Source organism: Myotis lucifugus, unplaced genomic scaffold, assembly GCF_000147115.1.
Source record: "Myotis lucifugus unplaced genomic scaffold, Myoluc2.0 scaffold_276, whole genome shotgun sequence".
In the NCBI taxonomy this organism is placed as follows: Eukaryota; Metazoa; Chordata; class Mammalia; order Chiroptera; family Vespertilionidae; genus Myotis; species Myotis lucifugus.
Window position 1 is genome coordinate 299,509 of NW_005871324.1, and position 22,044 is coordinate 321,552.

Genomic DNA, 22,044 nt, shown 5'->3' on the forward strand with positions numbered 1-22,044 from the left:
ACCTGAAATAGGCTGTCAGCTAGAGGCGCATTGTTTTACAAAAGAGACTCAGGCACATGTGCCTGCCTTTCTGGGGAGATCGCCACCCCCCCCCACCCCCCCCACCCCGTCATTTTAGCCATGATAAATGGGCATTCTCAGCCAAGTTTGGGGGCACAAGGGAGATGGTGTGCCTGGCACCTCTCTGTGCATAGGATGTGACCCACCACCCAGGGGCTCAGGGTGCTGCGCTGTGGGTCAGGGTTGCAGGAACTCGCCTGTTCCCTCGTCACCCAACAAGCTAATTGGGGAGCCCGCGCCCCTCCTGCCTCCAGGTCCTTCAGTGGGTCCAGAGGTTTAGCATCCCTGGGACCGTCAGGCAGGAGGATTTGAGGGTGACCTCGATCACCACACCAAGCATGGCTCGTTTAAAACCTGGAGGCAGGAACTGGGGTGCTTCTCTGGAACAGAGGTTGGCAAACTGGCCCAAGTGCCATATCCGGCCCAACCTGTCTGCTTCTGTGAATGAAGCTGAATAGGAAAGGCCACGTGCACTTGTTTACGTATTGTCTGTGGCTGCTTTCATGCTGTCAGGACAGAATTCAGAAGCTGAGAGAATGTATAGTCATTGGCCCGGAAACCCAAAATTATTTACTACCTGGCCCTTTACAGAAAATATAATTGCCAGCCCTGCTGTTCTCCTGCACAGAAGAGTACATGCATTTCTCTCACCCTGACCAGTGGTTCTCACCTGCAGTGATTTTGCCACCCTGGGGATATCTGGCAACGCCTGGAGACATTTTCGTTGTCAGAACCAGGGGCGTGAAGGCACAGGGACTGGCATTTAGTGGGCAGAGGCCAGGGATGCTGCTCAACTCCCTGCAGTGCACAGGATGGCCTGGCCCCAATGCCAATAGCCATGTCTAGACCTATCACTCAGCATCCACTCTCCCCAGAAGCCCAATAAAGGCCTCTCTAAGCTGGCTTACTCTGTAACTTCTGCGAATAACCAGGTGACAGCAGAGTGTCCTGTCCTTGGCCAGAGAGTCCTCCCAAAGGTGCTATGTCAGCCCCCTGCCCCCATAACCCACAGGAGTCCATCTCTTGGTACCTTCGTTGGTTCTTGGGTGCGTCCCACCCATTTGACCTTACACAGAGCCGCTGGGGCCACCTTAGTATAATTCAGCACACCGGTCACACCAAACAAGTTCCCAAGACACAAGCAGCTTTAATCCCCCAATCCAGCCTCCAACGGGGGCCCAGCTGGACAAGGAGCGACTCCTTCGCTCTGCACAACCCACGGCCCACCCTCCTCCTCGCCCTCTCTGTGGCGATGCGCGCCCTTCTGTCCTCAGTTCACGGTAAGCGTGTCTGGGGTGCCTGGGACACTGAAGCAGCAGGCTCCTTTTCTTCCTCGTTCTCCATCTCCATCTTATCCTTCTCCAAGCTCTGGGTGCCCACAGCACAGTAGTACATAGCCTCATCCTCAGGCTGCAGCCCAGAGATGCTCAAATACCCCGTGTTCTCGGCCACATCTTTGAATCCGGAGAAGCGTGGAGGGACCTTGGGGCCCTGTCTCTTGTCTGAATGGGAGAAATATCTCAGCAAGAACCTGGGAGGGTGTCCGGGCCTCTGCTGGTACCAGTAGATGCTATAAATGTTGACATCGTGGTCCCTGCTCAACGTGCAGGCCAGACGGACTGTGGTTCCGAGGGGCGAGGACACAGAAGGTGGCTGATCCAGCATTGGCTGAGGGCCACAACCTGGGGACACAGAAGAACATGGACACCCGGGGCAGGGCAGGGCAGGGCAAGGGAAGGGGCCAGCGGCTGCGAGCTCTGGGGAGTTCTCACCTGTGAGGTAGGCGAGGAGCGCCAGCAGGACAGGAGCCCAGGACATGTTGCAGGCGTGCTGAGCTCTGCCTCCTGAACTGTGCAGCCACCGCTCCGGGGGCTCTCTGGGGTCTGGGCAGCCTCCTCCTCCTCCACCCTCCCAGGGGTGGGGCCACCCAGTTCCAGCCACTGTCATCCCAAACTTTCTTGGGTTTGCAGCATCAGTTAGGGGAATGGTCCCCTGGTGGCCTTTGTGGCTCTGGCCTTGTCCTCATAGAAGCATTCAGGGAGGAAACACCTGCTGGAAGCTCACACCCCAGTGCCCAGGAGGCCAGCCCGCAAGCTTGCGTCCCTGAGGGAGAGCGGCCTCCACGTCCCCTTGAGAAAGCCGAGCCCCGCAGAGACAAGATTCGTGTCCAAATTTACATGCCTGGTGAACTGGGAAGAGGACGCATCCTGGAGGTGGTGAAACACCTGCTCTGAGCAACAGAAAATGTTGGGCCCTGGTGGTGAGTGAGACACTGTTCCCTTCCACACTCCTAGCACTTGCTGCCCACAATCCTAGAGCAACTCTCCCTCTCACCACGGTCCAACCCAGGCCCTGCCCCAGCCCTGCTGACCGCTCCTCTCCACCACAGTCAACCTACGGGTCCACAGGAGGGCTGACCCGCCGTTCCCTGGGAGGCCTGTGTGGAGGGCTCAGCCGCAGGGCGCTCGGGGCAGAGAGCACTGGCAGCGCTGAGAACACTCTTGAGACCCTCAGGCTTCCTCCTGCTATGCAGAACGAACTCCTGAGCTGGATTAAATGAGCGGTGGGGTTCTGGTTTTGCTTCTCTGCCAACAGATTGCACCACTTAAGTCTTAGATTCAACCTAAGCCATGGCCGCTAGATACACCTGGGGGCTGTGTGGAGAACAGACCCTAGGGTGGCAGGGTGGAGGCTAGGGGATCAGTGTGGTGGCAGCCGAGGCAGAGAGAATTGATTGGATCTCAGATATATTTTTAAGACAGTGATGGATAACGAGTGAGAGAAGGGGAAATCCAGAAGGCTTTCAAGGCACAGGTTTTGAGCAACAGGGAAGACGGAGTTGCAGTTTTGGAGATAGGGAGCCTTCCAAGGAGGGGGTTCAGAATCAGAAGTTCTGTTTTGAAAGGGAAATCTCATTGTGACTCTCAATTTTTGGCATTTCCCAACCTTAGTTTGACTATTGAACTTTTTTTTTCTTCTAGATCAGTGTGACCCAACCATAAAATTATTTTCGCTGCTACTTCATAACTGTAATGTTGCTACTGTTATGAATTGTAATGTAAATATCTGATATGCAGGGTCGTCTTAGGCGACCCCTGTGAAAGGGTCGTTCGATTGCCAAAGGGGTCGCGACCCACCGGTTGAGAACCACCGTTCTAGATCATCTTTCAGGGCTAGTAATCCAATAAAAGCAAGTTGGGAAAGTGTCTACAGGGCCCAAAGGAAATGTGTATATGCTACTGTTTAAAATATATTACAATATGGTCTTGCAAGTTATTTTAATTTTTACATAACCCTAGTGCTCTTACACAAAAAATTACTTTTCTTTTCCAATTCATCTTCCAGATATATTTTACACAGTTCATTCATTCATTGCACAAATGTTTATAGTACTGAAGGAAGCCTGCTATACACACATGTGTAGCTTTCATTATTGTAATTATTAACAGCATGTGTGTTTTCATGCTTATCATCCAGTTTGTTCATAATTATTGTAATGATTATTGTCATTATTGCTTCCCCACGGAAAAGAATTGGCGGGAAAGAATGCGGACCGCCAGGAGATCTGCGTTGTCCAGGACCACTCCCGGGCCCGGAACGCACAGAGCGCGGAACCCAGGGAGGGAGACGTGCGGGTGCCGGAGGGCAGACGCAAGGGCGCCAGCAGCCGCCGGACCCGGAAGTAGGGGTTGCAAGTGGCCGCCGGGGAGCGGGACTGAAGCGGGAGCCGCTCGGGGCTGCGGGTGAGAGGCGGGCGGCGGGCGCTGCGCTCGGCGGCTCAGGGACGTGGGAGGCGCGGGCCTTTGTTGAGCACCTTCCGCGGATGCCGGCCGGGCACCGAGGGGCCCAACCCCGCGGCTGGGGATAGCGTCCCGGGCCGGACTCTTGGGGTTCTCCCCGCCGCTTCCCTGGAGGGGTGGACCCCCTACCCCAGGGCTTGCCGTGGGGGTCCGGGGAGGTGGCGATGGGCCAGCGTTTAGCCAGGTGCCTGGAGGAGTAGGCGCTGCGGTTCATTATCTTCTTCGTGGAACCCGCCTGCGCTTCCTTAGGTTGGGTCTGCCGTGCAGCGGTCGGGCCCGGGTCGGCTGGGCTCCACTCAAAGGCAGGTTCTACCCGGGACCACCTGGGCACCCCCTCAGTCTTGAGGGCGCCCGTGGTCCCCGGAGTCGCCCACTGGGTGCAGGAGAGCACCTGAACTCGAACACATGGACTAGAGTCCGGTGCGAAGGAAGGCAGTGGCCTCGTCTTCCCTTTTTATCGCTCAGCCTTTGGGGACAGCGCGTGGGAGGTCAGGCCGATGTGGACGCATGGCCAGCGAGCCCTGGGCTTCCGAGAGCCTTTGCAAAGGCCAGCTGACACCGGTCTCAACCGCAGTGTCCTCGTCGTTTAAAGAAATTACACCGTCAGCCACGTAGAGTCGTTGGCAAGAGTAAATAAAGTGTGTGTAGCGATCGTGTGCCTGGTGCAGAGAAGGAGCGTAAGAAATGGTTGTTCCTTTCCCTCTCTTTCTGACTCCATAGGTGTTTGGTGTGGTTGCCAAGGTGGGAAGTCCTAGGGCTCTGACTGCTGTTCAGACCACTGCTAGGCCTTCGCTCCCAAGCTCCGTCCACGTGTCTGTAAGACGCTGATAGGAAAAGACTTTCTCTAAAACGGTGTCTCCCAGAGGACGCATGCCATTGTGGGATTGCTGGTGAGAGCTGACGGGGTAATAACAGGCTAGCCTGCTACTCCCTTGCACTGTCAGCCCTTCTAATTACAGCTGCAAGTTGGAGAGTTTGCTGTCAACACCCCCTGAGAACTTGCTAATCTCCCTTTTTAAAATAAAAGGACAAGCATCAGGCTCAGAGCTCTGGCAGGCAACAAAATTAAACTTGATATACCGCATAGGTTACTGGAAAAAAACTAGTTCTGGCCATTGATTGCAACTGTTAGTTCCTATGGGGCTATAAAATTTCCCTTTTTTGTATATATTTAAACTTTTAAAAAAGCAAAACTTAAGTGAATAATAATGTTTTGCCAGTAAGGCAAAAGCCTTAGGACAGTAGCCCTAGCTGGTTGGGCTCAGTGGGTAGAGCATCGGCCTGTGGACTGGAGGGTCCTGGGTTCGATTCCGGTCAAGGGCACATGCCCGGGTTGTGGGCTCGAACAATCCCTGATAGGGGGCGTGCAGGAGGCAGCCGATCAATGATTCTCTCTCATCATTGATGTTTCTATCTCTCTCCCTATCCCTTCCTCTCTGAGTTAAATTAAAAAAAATTTTTTTTTAAAGCATTAGGATGGTATATAAATGAAGTTTGCAAACCATTGCTTTGAGCTTTTGTTCTAATTGGCTTCCGTTTTGAAATTGGAGATGTGCCTTAATGGAAAAATAGGGAAGCCCTACGATGAATCACAGAAAATTAATCACAGTTGCGACTGCTGAAATCTTTTAAGAGTTGGAAGGAACCTGATGTAGTTTTTAAAAAATGTTCCCATGCCCTAACCGGTTTGGCTCAGTGAATAGAGCGTCGGCCTGCGGACTGAAGGGTCCCAGATTCGATTCCGGTCAAGGGCATGTACCTTGGTTGCGGGCACATCCCCAGTAGAGGATGTGTAGGAGGCAGCTAGTCGATGTTTCTCTCTCATGGATGTTTCTAACTCTATCCTTCTCCCTTCCTCTCTGTAAAAAAAAAAAATCTATTTAAAAAAATAAAAATAAAAAATGTTCCCAGCTGGAAGTAAGGAAGCATGAGTTTCACCCCATCTCAACCAACTTCCTTGGTTATCTTTAGAAAATCCTTTCTCTGAGTCTTAGTTTGTTCTTCCTACTTGAGATGACTTTACCAGATCATCACCAATGCCCTTTCCCCAGGATTTCACATCCTTAAAGGAAGTGATATTCTTTTTCCTAATAAAACAGTGATACTCAGATCATTACAAAGTGCTTATGCAGTACTGAGGTATAAACTGTTGAATTACAATATGTGTTTCTTTAGAGCAGGAGTGGGGAACCGTTTTTCTGCCAAGGGCCATTTGGATATTTATAACATCATTTGTGGGCCATACAAATGATCAGCTTAAAAACTAGCCTGCTATATTTGGTCAAACATTTAATTAACTCACCCCTAATGCCTTAGCAGGGCCGGACCAAATGATTTCGAGGGCTTTATATAGCCCATCGGCTGGACGTTCCCCACCCCTGCTTGGGAGCCAGAGCTGCTGAAGATTGGCACATGTCAAAAGTGGATTAGCTATTGCACAGTCTTGAGTTTGCTTTTTTTTTTAAATCCTCACCCGAGGATATTTTTTCATTGATTTGAGAGAAAGTGGAAGAGAGAGGGAAAGACAGAGAGTAGCATTAGTGTGAGAGAAACACATCAATTGGTTGCCTCCTGCATGTGCCCTGACCAGGGCCTGGGCTGGGGAGGAGCCTGCAACCGAGGTACATGCCCTTGACCTGAATCAAACCCGGATGCTTTGGTCAGCAGACCCACGCTTTAGCCACTGAGCCAAATCAGCTAGGGCTGGGCTTTGCTTTTCTCAAATATATTTTTACTTGTGGCCTAGTGCACGAATTCGTGCACATTGAAAGGAAATTAATTAGAAGAAATATTTTAATATCGCTATTCACCCTTTCTCTATAATAGAAGTGTCAACCAAATTCACGATCGAAAAGGACAGATGGAAACACACCCGTGCGAGTGGCCCCAGCAAGAGCTTTATATGTATCACGCATGAGCGAGTCAACTTAGCCTTTTATAGAACAAACTTGCTTAATTAGGTCTACTTTCTGATGTAGCTAAACTTTTTCCAGCCCAGTGAAGCACCCCAACTTCTCTTTCAGGTACTTGTCAGCAACACAGCAGTAAATATCAACACAAAGCAGATGATTATTATAGATCATGCAGGGAGAACAAAGGGTAAAACATTTAACTGCAGCCGTGTTTGACTATATTCTGTGCAGTGAGAAAACCTGAAGTCATTTTCAAGGTCCACCATTTCTTACTTCTTTTCAGTCGGGTCAAGTTTCTAAGCTTTCTAAATCTCTGTTTTCTGGCTAATGGAAAAAAAAATAGGATTCCACCGAGTCTCCTCTCTACCTACTCCAGGACTTCTGTGAGGATCAAATGAGAGGAGGCACGGGAAATGCTTCACAGACATTTGATTACAGTGTAAATTGTTTCTACCTGGGTATAAAGCAAGTGTTCCTGGGCTGAAGAAACTGCAAGGAGGCTAGTCATTGCTAGGGAGAGGAAGCTGGGCGTTGCTACATGATGATGTCATTACCCGGACAGAGGGAAGGACACTTAGCATATTAGACTTTTATATATTGATTTCAGAGAGGAAGAGAGAGATAAATATCAATGATGAGAGAGAATCATTGATCAGCTGCCTCCTGCACACTTCCTACTGGGGATCCAGCCCAAAACCTGGCCATGTGCCTTGACCAGGAATTGAACTGTGACCTCTGGTTCATAGGTCGATGCTCAACCACTGAGCCACACCAGCTGGGTGCTTTTTTTGTTTTTTTTTAAAGTGAGTTTCCTTGTTAGCAAGTGGTATAGGTTCCATTGGAAGCATTGCTATTTTCTGTGTGTCTTCTTTTCTCTTTAGGAGTCAGCATTGATAGTAGTGTTGGGCTGCTGAACTTCTTCATCACCATTTCCCTGAAACTGGCGCCAGCTTGAAGACAAGATGAAGACCGTGCTCATGGTTGCAGAAAAGCCATCTTTGGCCCAGTCCATTGCCAAAATCCTCTCTCGAGGTAGGGAAGGCCAGCCCTGGTGTCTCCGGCTTAGCTCTGTAAGGATGGTCATTCCTATTTTACACGTCGCTTCTTTCTTTTTCCAAAGTGTGACTCCAGCCCACTGGAGTAGACTCGGGTCAGGACAGCAGGCATTCACGAAGCACCTCGGTGTTGGTCACCGTGGGATGCATTTACTGCCGCGGCCAGCATGAGCCAGGGCTGGGGCTCCCAGAGGCACAGGCACTGTTCACAGCGTAGCAGCAGGTGCAGACAGGCCGCTGGGAGAGTGCTGTGCTGGCCAGGGTTGTTGGTCACAAGCAGCAGGAACCAGCCCTGGTAACTGACACCGAAAGGGAATTTACTGGAAGGAGGAAGACGTAGCCAGAACCGCACCCGGTCTAAGTCTGATAAGGCCCTGCCACAGGCATCATCACCAAAGACCCTTGCTACTCCCCTTGACCCCTGACTGCTGCAGCTTCAGCCCACAGCCTCATGCCACTCCAGAGCAGCCACTAGCTGAGCCTTGGCCACGGCCCTCCCAAGACAGCAGAGCACTGGGAAACAGAGCATCTGCCCTCACCCCCACTCTGGCCACTGAGGTGATCGGTGCTGCTTCCCCTCCTGTCTCTGAATTCCCTCCAAAGAGGAAGGGTATTTGGATGCTGGGGACCCAGAAATGGCATACGTCCACCCTGACCTCCCCTTGCTCCCAAGGCTGAAGGAGGAAGAGACCCTGAGACACTGGGCTAAGAAGTCCTGGTCTGAAGAGGGTGGACCCCAGAGCAGTGCTTGGTCCCAGAGGCTGAGAAAGTGTGGCCGAGGGGCCATCAGGGGGAGCGTGAGACGACACTGTGGGATTCACTAACTAGGAGTTAGTACAGTGGGGGACCTCCTGGGGACTTGAGTACAGTTGAGAGAAGCGAGGCAGAAATCAAATCAAGAGTGAACACAGAAATGCAAGGGTCTGCTCTTGAGAGTTCAGAGGGTGCTCCCGGCTCCCAGCCCCCTGGGGCTCTGTGTGGTGGGCGCTCTGTGCTGGTTGGTTACCAGTGGTGGTTTCCCGTGAGAGCTCAGCACCTAGTTCCCCGCAGCGGCCTGAGGACTGTCGTCACTGACTGCTCTGGGGAAGGGGGTGGTCCTCCGAGAGGCAGCTGCAGCTTGTGGAGCAGCCATCACTGTGCTTCTCTGCAGGGAACGTGTCCTCACACAAAGGGCTGAATGGCACGTGCTCAGTGCACGAGTACACAGGGACCTTTGCCGGCCAGCCAGTCCGCTTCAAGATGACGTCCGTCTGTGGTCATGTGATGACCCTGGATTTCCTGGGTGAGTCCCCCACCCTCCATCTTACTGAGGGAAGCCCTGCATGGTGCTTCCCAGGGTCCAGTTGGAACCAGGGGAGGGGTCCAGGCACAGAGTCCAGAACCCATGAGTCCTGATGTTAGCAGGTCGTGAAGTGACCTGGGGTCCCTGGGTGAGGCACCCAGAACTCAGGTTTTGGAGGTCAACACCCGTGGATTCCCATTCCAGTGGCCCTTAGTCACTGCCTGCGCTCTGCACCCTTCTGTGCAGACTGGAGCCGGTGCCCACTCAGGGGGGCGTGGCCTGAACAGTCCTTGGGAGAGGGCTGCTGTTCCTGGTGAGTGTCGCTGCCGTCCAGCGGCCACTGGGTGGCTGTCATCTTCCTCCTTGTTATTATCCATCTTGGAATGGCCAGCATTAGTGTCACCCTGGGGTGAGGTGCCGGGCCGTGCTCTTAACCACACTCTGCCGGCTCACAGGCTGGGACTGGGGCAGTGACCAGGCCTCCGTGAGTCTCTGCCCCTTGTGTGTGAAATGAGTCTTACGACAGGGCCATCCACGCCCAGGACTGTCCGTGGACTGAATGTGACAGTGACGGTAGAGTGCTTAGCGCAGGGCCGGGCACATAGCAAAGCCTCAGTACTTCTCGCTGCTCAGTGACAGCAGTGACATCGATTCACTAGTGTGGCTGAGCACTCAGACCCTGAGTTTGACCACCAGCCTGCAGGTGGGGAGCTGGGATTTGAACTTGGCTGTCTGACCCGTCTCCCAGGCTGCAGGGAATGGGGCCTAAAAGAAAGCCCGAGTGCTGAATGTGTGAGTGCCAAGCCCTGCACAGTGAAGTAGGTGGATGTGTCCCACGCGAGGCCCAAAGAGATTGATTCTCCCCTGGCGTCCGCTGAGCCCATTGTGTGCCTGGTCAATGCTGAGCGTGGGGAGGTCACAGAATCCAGGCTGGGAGAGAAGACAGGGCAGCGAGCCGGCCCGGGAGTGGAGCCTCTAGCATAGGGACCGTCTGGAAGCAAGGCTAGAGCAGCGGCCCTGCCCCATGGGGCTCCCGTGGTGGCCGAGGTGTGGTGTCAGCTCAGCAGCCGGGAGGAGGAAGGCCCGGGCAGATCCTTTTTCTCGCCTTCCCCTCCCTGTGTGTGAGACAAGACCCATTATGGCGATCGTGGAGGCCAAGCTCTGCAACGTGGTTCAGATGTCGTTGTGCCTGTGGTTGATAGGAAAGTACAACAAATGGGACAAGGTGGACCCGGCAGAGCTGTTCAGCCAAGCCCCGACGGAGAAGAAGGAAGCCAACCCCAAGCTGAACATGGTCAAGTTCCTGCAGGTGTGTGCGCAGCGGGCACGGGCAGGCAGGGCGGGCACAGGCAGGGCGGGCACAGGCAGGCAGGCGGGCACAGGCAGGGCGGGCACAGGCAGGCGGGCGGGCACGGGCAGGCAGGGCGGGCACAGGCAGGCAGGGTGGGCGCAGGCAGGCAGGGCGGGCACGGGCAGGCAGGGCGGGCCTTCCTCTGGCTCCCTGCCCCACCCCAACAAGATGGTATTTGACCAGCCCTGGGGCAGGCCTCACGGCCCCAGCTGATCCAGGAGGCACCTTTCAGTCTTGCTCCTCCCCCCACTACACTGTCAGCCACTGGAATTTAAAAAAAAAAATAGTTTGGTTGTGGTGGTGGTTTTTCTAATTTTAAAACAAATGCATATATGTTATGGAAAATTAGAATATATAAATAAATATAAAGAAGGAAAATTATTTATAATCACACTACCCAAGACAACCACTATTCACATTTAGGGTTATTTCATTTCTGTCCTTTTTCTGTGCAATTTTCGGGTTAAGATCTTATTGCATTTTTAACATTTTTTTGTCCACAAAACAGTAGTTCTGAGCTAAATTCTTTTCTGACTGGCTAAGCCAGTCTAACTAGTTCTGTCTAGCCTGGGCCCCTGCTCTGGGCACCAGGCCTCCTAAACAGCTGAGGGTGAGGGTGGGGAGGGCGGGGGCGGGACAACTGCTCTGCTCCCTGAGCGGGTGGGGGTGCCATGGGCACTGCAGGGCTGGGCTGTGGAAGGTCCTAGTCACCCTGTGCTTTGTGGCAGGTGGAGGGCAAAGGCTGCGACTACATCGTGCTATGGCTGGACTGCGACAAGGAAGGGGAGAACATCTGCTTTGAGGTGAGGGTGACCCCACTGTGGCCTCACTTTTGGCCTTCCTGCCATCTGCCCCCATCCATTCCTGAGCCCAGAGTAGGGAATCAACTACATTGGCTTAAAAATGCCTGTTGTGCTCCTTTATTTTGGAAATTATCTAGACACACATTGTGTGAGTAGCAGTAAAAGGGCAGCTTTTCAGGTGGATCTGAGTTTCAGAACGGGGCTGTCTCAAGGAGAGAGTTGGTTTCAGCATTTCGGGCCCCTCAGCACCTTTCGGGGACCTTAGATCAGTGCTGGTTGCCACCTGGTGATCCTCCTCCTTTCCTGGGACCCGTTCATCTCATCGCCCACCTCAGGCAGGATGCCCTGCCTCGGCCATGGTGCCCTCGCACTGGGTGTACCTACAGGTGTCACCTGGTGCCCCTCAGGCTGTGACTCTATAGGTTGCCCTTCTGCCTCTGCACCCAGGGCCTGGCATGCCTCAGGGCTCAGGAAGTGCTTCCAGCACAACAGGGGCTCTCGGGACACCCCGCATTCCAGCACAGAAGGGGTATCCCTGCCGATACCCCCCTCCTGCTCCTCCCCTGCTGGCTTGCTCCTCCCGGGGGATCTTTGCGGCTGGGGGTGAAGAATGGTGGCAGCTCATGGGGCTTTCTCCCTTCAGAATCGAAGCCACCTCTTCCCTGTAAAGAAGCTGCATGCCAGGCTCCAGCATGACTCCCCTCCCACTGCACGGCCTTCTTAGTGAGTCTCGACTCCAGGACCCCTGCTGTGCCTGCTCCCTGAGCCCCCCAAGCCCCCCACAGGGGAGGTCATCAGGGCTCCCCGCTCCTGCCCGTTGCCTTTTCCTCTTCATCCGCTTTCCCTCCCTGTCTTTCTCCAGTCTCTTCGAAGTCCCACCCTCCCCTCCTCGCACCCCCTCCTCTAGAAGGAGGGGAAATGGTCACGTGGGGCGATTTGGCAACTCTCGTTCCCTGTGTCCTTGGCAATAGCATCTCTTGGTTTGGTGAGGATGGAAGCAGGAGATAAGAGAGAGGGTGGCAGCTTGCAGGATGGTAATAAGAAGGGGGTGTTGGAATAAATTTGTGGACAAAAGGAAGGAAGCCATGTGGCAGGAGTATGGAGAGACGGAGGCTTCTGGAAGGGGAGAGAGACAGAGGAGGGTCTGGCTAGAATGAAGAGGGGATCGCACGCATGGATGGGAGGCTCAGTCCTGGAGAGGAGTTGGGCCCACAGGTGGGGTGTAGAGCAGGAGGTGGACGGGGTCACAGCCAGCCCCCTCCCCCAGGTCTTGGATGCCGTGCTGCCCGTCATGAATCCGGCCCGTGGTGGTGAGAAGACAGTGTTCCGGGCCAGGTTCAGCTCCATCACGGACACAGACATCTGCAATGCCATGGCCCGCCTGGGCGAGCCTGACCACAACGAGGCGCTCTCAGTGGATGCCCGGCAGGAGCTAGACCTGCGCATTGGCTGTGCCTTCACCAGGTGCCGGCTGCCCTCCCATTGGCCAGAGCCTCACCCTTGCTGGTCCCCATCCTTGGTTCCTGGGCCTGATCAGCCACCCCAATGGTCAATATTTTAAAAACCGTAAAGACAACTGTCTAAATAGACCACCGTGTGAAAAGCAGTGTCTTGGGGAGAGGGGGAAGGGGGTGGAATGTGCTTCCTGGCCTGACATGGCCAGATGTCTGCTCTTCTTTCCCACCTTCTCTGTTATGTACACACACACACACACACACACACACACCTCCTGGGCCCCTGCTGAGCATGTCTCTGACCCTGTCTCCTGAGCCGGGAGCAGCCAGCCACCTTGGCCTCCTCCCTGCGCCACCAACTAACCCATCCCAGACTCCCACAGGGGTTAATGATGGTTTCTTGAGCAAACGAATGACTGAAATACCTTTCTCTCCCCACCCCTCCTTGTAGGTTTCAGACTAAGTACTTCCAGGGGAAATATGGCGATTTGGACAGCTCTCTCATCTCCTTCGGGCCATGTCAGACCCCTACCCTGGGATTCTGCGTGGAGAGACATGACAAAATCCAGTCCTTCAAACCAGAGACCTACTGGGTGCTGCAGGCCAAGGTTCTCTTTCCCTTCTCTGTTCCTGCTGGATCTTTTCAGGTTTGGGTGTGAATTCTGAGAGTCCCCTTCATCATCACTGTCATCATCATAGTCCCACAGGCCCCTGAGGTCGAGGGCACTGCCCTTTTACCCTGTGGATAGCAGTACAAGGGAGGGAGGCCAGAGAGGGGTCTGTGGGTGCTGAGGGAAGGGGCCTCTTCCATGGAGAGGCAGGGTAAGGCTCGGCCTGGGTGCACTGAATTTCAGTGATTGGAATGAACTCGGCTTTGGTGGTGCGGGGCGAGGTCATCCCTTGGGGCCATCAGCTGCCACAGTCATATCCAAGGATCGACTTTCAGACTTTTAAGGTTTAGGAACCCCTTTTCCAAATAAAACTCCACTGAAGCTTCTTGTAAGATTTAAATTTTTTTTTAAATTGATTTCAGAGAAGAAGGGAGAGGAAGAGAGAGATAGAAACATCCATGATGAGAGAGAATCATTGATTGGCAGCCTCCTACCCGACCCACACTGGGGATTGAGCTCGCAACCCGGGCATATGCTCTGACCGGGAATCGAACCAGTGACCTCTTGGTTCCTGGGTCGATGCTCAATCGCTGAGCCATACCTGGCTGGTCGCTTCTTGTAAGATTTAGAACATAATGCAGAGCTGTTTCAGTTGACATGGGCCAGGGGCCCCAGGGTGAGGCCACACCTAGTGCTGGCCAGGCATTAGGACATGGGCAGGGAGGTGTGAGAGGTGGAGGCTCGGACACTCCTTAGGGACACATCAGCCTCAGCTTTGTGCTCTCCTCGTGAGACCATCTGCCTGATTTCAGGGAGGCCAGCTGTCAGAGCAGCTTTCACTGGGGAGGGGCTGCCTATCTGCACACCTGCACAGGTACAGCTGTGAGACTTTTTTTTTTTTTATTGACTTTTAGAGAGAGGGAGGGAAAGGACGAGAAAGAGAGAAACATCAATGTGAGAGCAAAACATCAGTCCACGGACTCTTGCGCGCCCCCTACCAGGGATCCAGCTCTGACTGGAATTGAACTGGCAACCTCTCGGTGCCTGCGATGAGCCCAACCAGCTGAGCAGTGCGGCCCAGGGCATGGCTGTGGGACTGTAGAGCCAGGCAAGGACCAGTTTCATCTGCCCCAGGTCTCTTCTCCGGCAGCAGATTCACCTGGATACTTCCCTGTGTTCTGTCCTTCCTGCAGGTTAACGCTGATAAAGACAGATCTCTCCTTTTGGACTGGGACCGAGTGCGAGTGTTTGACCGGGAGATTGCGCAGATGTTTCTAAACATGACCAAGCTGGAGAAGGAAGCCCAGGTGGGCCTGCTGCACCCACAGCTGCCACCTTTGCCTGGGTCGGGGTAGGAGCGGGACACCTCTGGCTGGAGGAATAGCTTGTGACCTAGGTCACGTCTTTCTCCCCCTTTCTGAAACAGACATCGTTTGGAAAGAGCAGTTACGCATACACTCCCACTGGAATCGTTCTGCCCACGGCAGTAATATCTGCTCCGTACTGTGCACTGCCCCATTCCCGTGACCCGCCAGCCCCTTCCACACTTCCCTTTCCACGTGACCCTGTGGCATCATCTCCTTTTGGCAGGACTTAATTTACACAGACGTCCCTTTTGTGTGACGTCTAAAGCTGACAACTCCAGAGAGCTCTGTGTGCACGGCCATGAACCTGCCCAAGGTCCAGCACAGACGGGCCTGAGATCCCAATGTCAGCTTCCATGGCCTTTGTGGGGCTGTGTTTCTCACTCAGGGTTTTATGACTAGAAGGACTTGCTGCTTGGCCGTTAGGAAGCGGGTGATGCCACGTGGAAAGGGGCTGGCTTCATAGGGGGTGGAGGGCAGGCCCAAGGCATTGCAGCAAGTGCCCTCAGCTGTGCCAGCTACCAGAGCCACTGAGGGGCCTTCTCTTGTCCTTCCCGAGCCTTCCTTAGGTGCCCTTACCCACCCATGCAGTTGACTCGGGCTCCCAGAACTTCTAAAGCTGCTCTGTGCCTTTATCCTTGATCACGTTTCTACAGGCACCATTGCTGCTGCCTCAGGCTCTCAGCCTAGTGGTCCAGCTTTCCTGGCTGCACATGCACAGTCTAGCCTCAGTGTTCACCCCGCCTTGTCTGTCTGGAACCAGAGGGCCCTGCCCTGGCCAGGTCTACATGGAATTCAGGGATGAGCTGTCGGGGTTGCGTTGTTTGGGTTGTTTCTGCCACAGGCAAAGCAGAGCCATCGCTTCTGACAACTGTTCAATTTAGAGGTTGAAAGTACTTGCTCACCAGAATTTTATTTAAACTGCATGGTGTTTACAAAAGTTACCAACATTTAAAAATTATGAGGTTTTTATATTAAAAGCCTGATTTCCAGCTTTTCTTGGCAAATCAGAAGATATAGCAATACAAGCAGGCCCTGATGGAGCACTCAGGCTCATTGAGGGGCAAGCAGCTGCCCCGAGACAACCTGCACCCCGGGCCTCCTGCTCCCCCTGCCACCCCCAGGGCCGTGCTGACGCTGGCTCCCGTCTGATTTTGAATTTGCAGCCCCTTCTCTTGCCTCTTCCCCATTCCTCCCGTTTTTGTCTCTCCCTAGAAAATTCTTTAGAAAATCATCATCTCTCTTTTTTCCTTCTTGGGCCTGAATAAATATTCAAGTCTTAAGTGCACTATGAGGAGTGAACTTGAGACCAAATGTATGAAACCAGACCCTTTGCCCACCTATCCTGATTCTGTTTTGTTGTCTTTCTCCTTCCCCTACCCCCACATCACTGAATCCGTTCTGTTTTCTAGGTGGAAGCCACAAGCAAAAAGGAGAAGGCCAAGCAGAGGCCCCTGGCCCTGAACACTGTGGAGATGCTTCGTGTGGCCAGCTCTTCTCTGGGTATGAGGGGATTTCTCTAAAGCCCCCAAAGACTTCTTGGAGCAGGCATGCAGCTGCCCCGTCCAACCCAGGGTAGTACCTGGGGGTGTAGGACAGTGCCATCGTTCCTACCTTTGCCAGCATTTTCCCCTCTATGTTCACCTGTGTCAGTATGCACCCCCCGCCCCCATGTGCTCACCTGTGCCAGCACCACCCCCTCCACATGCTCACCTGTGCCAGCACCATCCCCTCCACATGCTCACCTGTGCCAGCACCACCCCCTCCACATGCTCACCTGTGCCAGCACCACCCCCTCCACATGCTCACCTGTGTCAGCACCACCCCCTCCACATGCTCACCTGTGCCAGCACCACCCCCTCCACATGCTCACCTGTGCCGGCACCCCCCCCTCCACATGCTCACCTGTGCCGGCGCCCTCTTTCCATTCAGTGTTACCCGAGGCTTAGAGGGAATCTGAGGATTCCATTTCACAGGATTGTTGGTTAGTACTCAACAGCTTCTCTGAATTTATGTGGGGAAACACAGACCATGTCATTTTACTAAATGTCGGAGGAGCCCCTGCTGGGATTGAACACGTGGAAGGCCATCAGCAGGGCCACCCACAAAGCAGGCCCTCATGCCCCTCAGAGGCATTAAACCACGGAGTTCAAGCTCCAGGTACAAACTCCGGTCCAAATCCCAGCTCATCGCATCCTTCCTTGTCCCAGAGTCTCAGTTTCCTCATGAGAAAAGAGGGTGACCATAGTTAGCACCCGTCTGGGTTGTTGTAAGGATTAAGTTATTGAAATAGCACATCCTAACAGTAGCAGTGGTAATGATTTTCACTGCCCGAGAGGGACATGCTGACATCAGCGTCCCTGCTGCAGGGAGAGGTCAAGACCCATCTCTCCTGCCTGGGACAGGTGTGTGTCGTCTGTCTGAGCCTTGTTTCCATAGCAGCAAGAAGGGGGTTGGGCTGGAAAGTTGGTGGCCTCAAGGCATTGGTGACGCATCACTGGCCTTGGGAAACCATGAGCAGTGTGCTCTCGAGCATTTTCAGGGGTCCTCAGGGGCCAACAGTGACATTGAGTGACCAGTAGCCAAGTGCCAGCCTCTGCTGGTCAGGGAGGAGCAGGAAGACGAGCCCTCCCAGTCGCCCTGTTTGCTTTTGGGGGAGCCTGAGTGCCCAGGCCCATGGGCAGGCACCTGGCTGACCCTGGCATTCCGGGCCAGCTGAACCTCCTGTCTCTCGCAGGCATGGGGCCGCAGCATGCCATGCAGACCGCTGAGCGGCTCTACACCCAAGGCTACATCAGCTACCCGCGCACCGAGACCACCCACTACCCCGAGAACTTCGACCTGAAGGGCCCTCTACGGCAGCAGGCCAACCACCCCTACTGGGCCGACACGGTGAGCAGAGCCAGGCCCTGCACTCCCCCCGCCCCCTGTACACCCTGTTGCCAAGGCCTTGGGACCAGCTCAGGACTGGCCAAATCCAGGCCTGGCAGCAGCTCCCTGCAGGTGGGAGGGCAGCCATGCCCAGACTCACGCTCTGCTTTGTCTTCTCTCCCTCAGGTGAAGCAGTTGCTAGCAGAAGGTATCAACCGGCCACGGAAAGGTCACGATGCTGGCGACCATCCCCCCATCACCCCCATGAGGTCTGCCACAGAGGCCGAATTAGGTATCAGGTGATTCCCTCCCCCACCATTCTCACACTCACACTCACATTCATGCACTCACACTCACATTCATGCACACACACACTTCAAGCTTCTGGGGAGGGGAGGGCTTCTGGTACTTTTGCATGGTGCCAGGCCCCGGTGGCAATGTGGGGACTCCCTCCTGCCCCCGCCTGCCCCTGGCTGTGGCCCAGGAGGTCACCTGACAGTGTGCTCCCTCCCCATGGGACAGGACAGGAGCGAGTGGTGGCAACAGTGTGTCCCGTGCAGGGTGCAGGCACTGTTGGGGGAGACCCTAGAACAGAGAGGGCCAGGCAGGAGGTGGCGGGGGAGGTGAGCGGGCGGGTGGCTATGGACAGAACAGGATGACCCTGAGACAGAGCGACAGGCTCCGTCATCGGGCACATGCAGTGCTGGTGGCCACGTGCCAGGAGAGGGCAGAGGGAGGGGGAGCCATGTGGGTGGAGGCAGAAGCTGCTTGTGTGATGTGATGGTGGCATATCACTAGACAGGGACAGGCCACGTGCCTGGAGGCAGGGCGGGAGATGGGAGCCACGGCTGTGAAGGAACCACCAGGAGCAAGAGACTCTTTCCTTGCTATCTCGTCCCTCGGCATCCTGTGGCTCTGCTGCCTGAGCAGGAGCCAGGGGGTCCCAAGAGCCAGAGTCCTGGCTGGTGACCAGCGTCTGTGCTTATGCAGGGAGCGAGGCGTGGCGGCTCTATGAGTACATCACTAGGCACTTCATCGCCACGGTGAGCTATGACTGCAAGTACCTCCAGAACACCATTTCCTTCCGGATCGGGCCCGAGCACTTCACCTGCACCGTGAAGACCGTCATCTCACCAGGTAACCTGCAGGCCCCGCCGTGCTCCCCACCTCCACAGGTTGATACCGCGTCCTCCGCCGGGCCTGGGATGGAGGCCCCAGGTCTGAGGCAGCGCCCTGTCCCTCCAGGCTTTACCGAGATCATGCCCTGGCAGAGCGTGCCCCTGGAGGAGAGCCTGCCCACCTGCCAGAGGGGCGACACCTTCCCCGTGGGCGAGGTGAAGCTGCTGGAGAAGCAGACGAGCCCCCCTGACTACCTGACGGAGGCCGAGCTCATCACGCTCATGGAGAAGCATGGCATCGGTGGGTGCACCCGCCCGGGACCCCGGCCCGAGGGTTCCCAGCCCAGGAAGCCATGCTTCAGAGCTGCCCGGTGCCCCTTCCATGCGTGCATGGCAAGTGGTGCGGTGCCTGGCACAGTGCTGGCTGAGAACCAGGGCCCGTGACAGGTGGGGGTGCAGGGGAGCCCACGGTTCGATGGGAGTGTCGCAGGCCGAGGGACACTAGGGCCTTGCTGTGCGTTGCAGGGACAGACGCCAGCATCCCCGTGCACATCAACAACATCTGCCAGCGCAACTATGTGGTCGTGGAGAGTGGGCGGCGGCTCAAGCCCACCAACCTTGGCATCGTCCTGGTGCACGGCTACTACAAGATCGGTGAGTGCGGCCCTGGTGCTCCCTGACTGCTCCCTGGGCTGCAGTCCGCCCTTGTCAGCCCAGAGCCTCCCCTGCGGTGAGCCCCCCGCTCCCACAGCAAAGTGCTGCACTGCCACCCCAGGACCTGCCCCAGCAGGGGCTCGGCATGGTGGGTGATGAACGGACAAGTGCGAAGGACCCAAAAGCGGAGGCGAGGGCTCTTCCCCACATCGGGGCCCGAGGAACATAGATGTGGCCCAGGGGCTGCCCGGAGTACCTCTGATGCAGTTCTAGGGACGGGTCCCCGGTGGCTCCACACAGGGTTTTGTGGGGGGAGATCAGGAAAGGTCTTGGGTGCGGGGGTCAGCCATGTGCCGGAGCTGCCGCAGGGACCCTGAGCCTCAGGTGCGGGTGCTCACAGCGGCCGCCCTCCCCCAGATGCGGAGCTGGTGCTCCCCACCATCCGCAGCGCCGTGGAGAAGCAGCTGAACCTCATTGCCCAGGGCAAGGCCGACTTCCGCCAGGTCCTGGGCCACACGCTGGACATCTTCAAGAGGAAGTTCCACTACTTCGTGGACTCCATCGCAGGTAAGGGCTGCCCCTTCTCTACCCCTGGGTCAGGCTGCCGCCTCTCGGGTGCCAAGTGCTGCCATGTGAGACCAGCCCCCAGATCTGGACTCAGGCCTCTGTTGGAGGATGGGGTGATGATGAGTCATCACTGGGCCCTTGTCAGAATTAAAGGCCAGTGTATTAATACCACACGCAGCCCTGCCTGGTGTGCTCAAGGGTTAGAGTGTCAGCCTGTGCACCAAAGGGTCGCGGGTTCGATTCCTGGTCAAGGGCACATACCTCAGTTGCAGGTTCATTCCCCGCCTCCAGTGGGGGCGCGTTCCATTCTCTCTGCAAAGCACTGGGAACAAATACCCTCGGGTGACAAACGGGGCTGCAGCTCTGCCGTTCCCGTTACTGACATGGAACCCACCACCCGCAGGGAGGGGTGCTCACGCACAGATCCTCTGCCTCGTGGTGCCTCCCCTGCAGCCCGCCTGGTGGCACCTGCAGGGAGGTGACCCTCCTGCTCTGCTCCCTTTCAGGCATGGATGAGCTGATGGAGGTGTCCTTTTCGCCTCTGGCAGCCACAGGCAAACCCCTCTCACGCTGCGGGAAGTGCCACCGGTTCATGAAGTACATCCAGGTAGGTGGTGGCTGAGGGGGTGCCCACTCCTGCTGGCCTGCAGTGCCCTGTGCACAGACTCGGGCAAGTCTTGTCACCTCTGAAGGCCCTGCCTTATCCTCAGTCATACAACGTATCTGTTCCAGTTGCCACCCAAGGGTGGCTAAGAGGCCTAAAGCAGCCTTGCCAGCAAACACCCCGTGTCCCTAGGACCCCAGGAGCACATCAGCTGTTAGGCCGCTTAAACACATGTCTGTGTTTCCTGTCCACACGTCCTGGCTATCGTGGGCATTAACATACGTGCTGGGATTTTAGAACTGCCTTTCTTCATGCGTAGAGCAAGTGTCCCGAGACTCATGGCCTGGGTCCTTGCCTAGCAACATATTACATATTATGTATTATATGTCACGTATTATGTATTACACATTACTTACTCTGTATGTGTATTGAGTGTGGTGTACATATTATGTTACATGTTACATAGTATGTACATGTGTGTGCATATGTATTAGTGTTGTGTATTATCCTATTCTATGTGTTGCACATTATGTATTACATAGGACTTGCTGTGTTATATGTTACATGCTACATTTATGATTCTCCATTATGGGGAGAGTGAGGGTGGGCTGGAGAGTCAGCTGGCCCAGCCCCCTGTGCCTCTCCCCTGGCATTGCTGCAGGCCAAGCCGAGTCGCCTGCACTGCTCCCACTGCGACGAGACCTACACCCTCCCCCAGAATGGCACCATCAAGCTCTACAAGGAGCTCCGGTGCCCGCTGGACGACTTCGAGCTGGTCCTGTGGTCATCAGGCTCTCGGGGCAAGAGCTACCCCCTGTGCCCCTATTGCTACAACCACCCGCCCTTCCGGGACATGAAGAAAGGTGAGCGCACCTCTCCCTGGGCTTCGGCTCCCTCCAGCTGGCTGCCCTCGTCCCCCCGCGTTTCTGTGGTCTGTTCAGCACCACTCCCTGCCTGGCATCACGCTGGTCTTTGTGGGTATCCCTACCCTGGCCGTCCCATGCTACTGGTGCTGAGATAGGAGACCCCGGTGTGCCTGGGCAGTGCTCAGGCGTCAGCCAGACTGCCTGCCACTCTGGTCGTAATTGTGCCGGTGACTATGGTAACCCACTCAGGACCTGGCAGGGGTGGTTGTGCCCTCTTCTGGGCTGGGTGAGTGGGAGGATGCAGCAGGTGGGGTGCCCTCGGTCAGCACCATCAGAGTCCTCCATCCTCATGCTTATTCCTGGAGAAAGGAGAGCATGTATCCAGGTGGGGCTGAGACCGAGCCGGGAGTCTGAGGAGGGCCTGGGACTCAGTGCTCACTCTCAGCTGTTCTGTCTCCTTTCCACCTCGCACAGGCCCCGGGGTGTCCTCACCCCATACCACAGACAGGAACGAGACACAGCGAGAGTGAGGTGTCCGCTCACATCCCAGGGGTTCGGGCGGCCCGCAGGCCTTAGTTTACCCCCTCCCTGACTCAGGCCTGGCCTATGGGGAGAAACAGGCTCATCCCTGCCCTCCAGCAGCTTCAGGGGCAGCCGACGCCCCACGTGGCC

At 55.3% G+C, this 22,044-nt stretch overlaps 2 protein-coding genes across 7 annotated transcripts in view; one reads left to right on the top strand and one right to left on the bottom strand.

Annotated features, from left to right (window-relative positions):
• The window catches only part of LOC102430547 (V-set pre-B cell surrogate light chain 1), a 12,941-nt gene extending 8,867 nt beyond the window's left edge, over positions 1-4,074 (bottom strand). Inside the window, exons 1-4 of the mRNA XM_023763188.1 lie at positions 3,990-4,074; positions 3,664-3,837; positions 1,421-1,742; positions 273-313 (exon numbers count right to left, since the gene is read on the bottom strand). Coding sequence (XP_023618956.1) covers positions 273-313; positions 1,421-1,742; positions 3,664-3,837; positions 3,990-4,074 — 622 coding nt within the window. The remainder of the gene's footprint in view (positions 1-272; positions 314-1,420; positions 1,743-3,663; positions 3,838-3,989) is intronic.
• The window catches only part of TOP3B (DNA topoisomerase III beta), a 19,474-nt gene continuing 1,167 nt past the window's right edge, over positions 3,738-22,044 (top strand). Inside the window, exons 1-18 of one of the 6 annotated variants that reach the window (XM_023763197.1) lie at positions 3,761-3,803; positions 4,581-4,687; positions 7,654-7,804; positions 8,978-9,109; positions 10,312-10,418; positions 11,189-11,263; positions 12,531-12,727; positions 13,169-13,325; positions 14,522-14,635; positions 16,105-16,195; positions 17,430-17,584; positions 17,750-17,855; positions 18,554-18,700; positions 18,809-18,982; positions 19,207-19,335; positions 19,753-19,902; positions 20,409-20,509; positions 21,168-21,369. In XM_023763197.1, coding sequence (XP_023618965.1) covers positions 7,735-7,804; positions 8,978-9,109; positions 10,312-10,418; positions 11,189-11,263; positions 12,531-12,727; positions 13,169-13,325; positions 14,522-14,635; positions 16,105-16,195; positions 17,430-17,584; positions 17,750-17,855; positions 18,554-18,700; positions 18,809-18,982; positions 19,207-19,335; positions 19,753-19,902; positions 20,409-20,509; positions 21,168-21,369 — 2,107 coding nt within the window. In that variant the 5' untranslated portion in view covers positions 3,761-3,803; positions 4,581-4,687; positions 7,654-7,734. Of the gene's footprint in view, positions 3,804-4,146; positions 4,408-4,580; positions 4,751-7,653; positions 7,805-8,977; positions 9,110-10,311; positions 10,419-11,188; positions 11,264-11,906; positions 11,987-12,530; positions 12,728-13,168; positions 13,326-14,521; positions 14,636-16,104; positions 16,196-17,429; positions 17,585-17,749; positions 17,856-18,553; positions 18,701-18,808; positions 18,983-19,206; positions 19,336-19,752; positions 19,903-20,408; positions 20,510-21,167; positions 21,370-22,044 lie in introns of those variants that run through there. The other 5 variants (XM_006099512.3, XM_023763195.1, XM_006099513.3 and 2 more) reach the window with 5 other exon arrangements.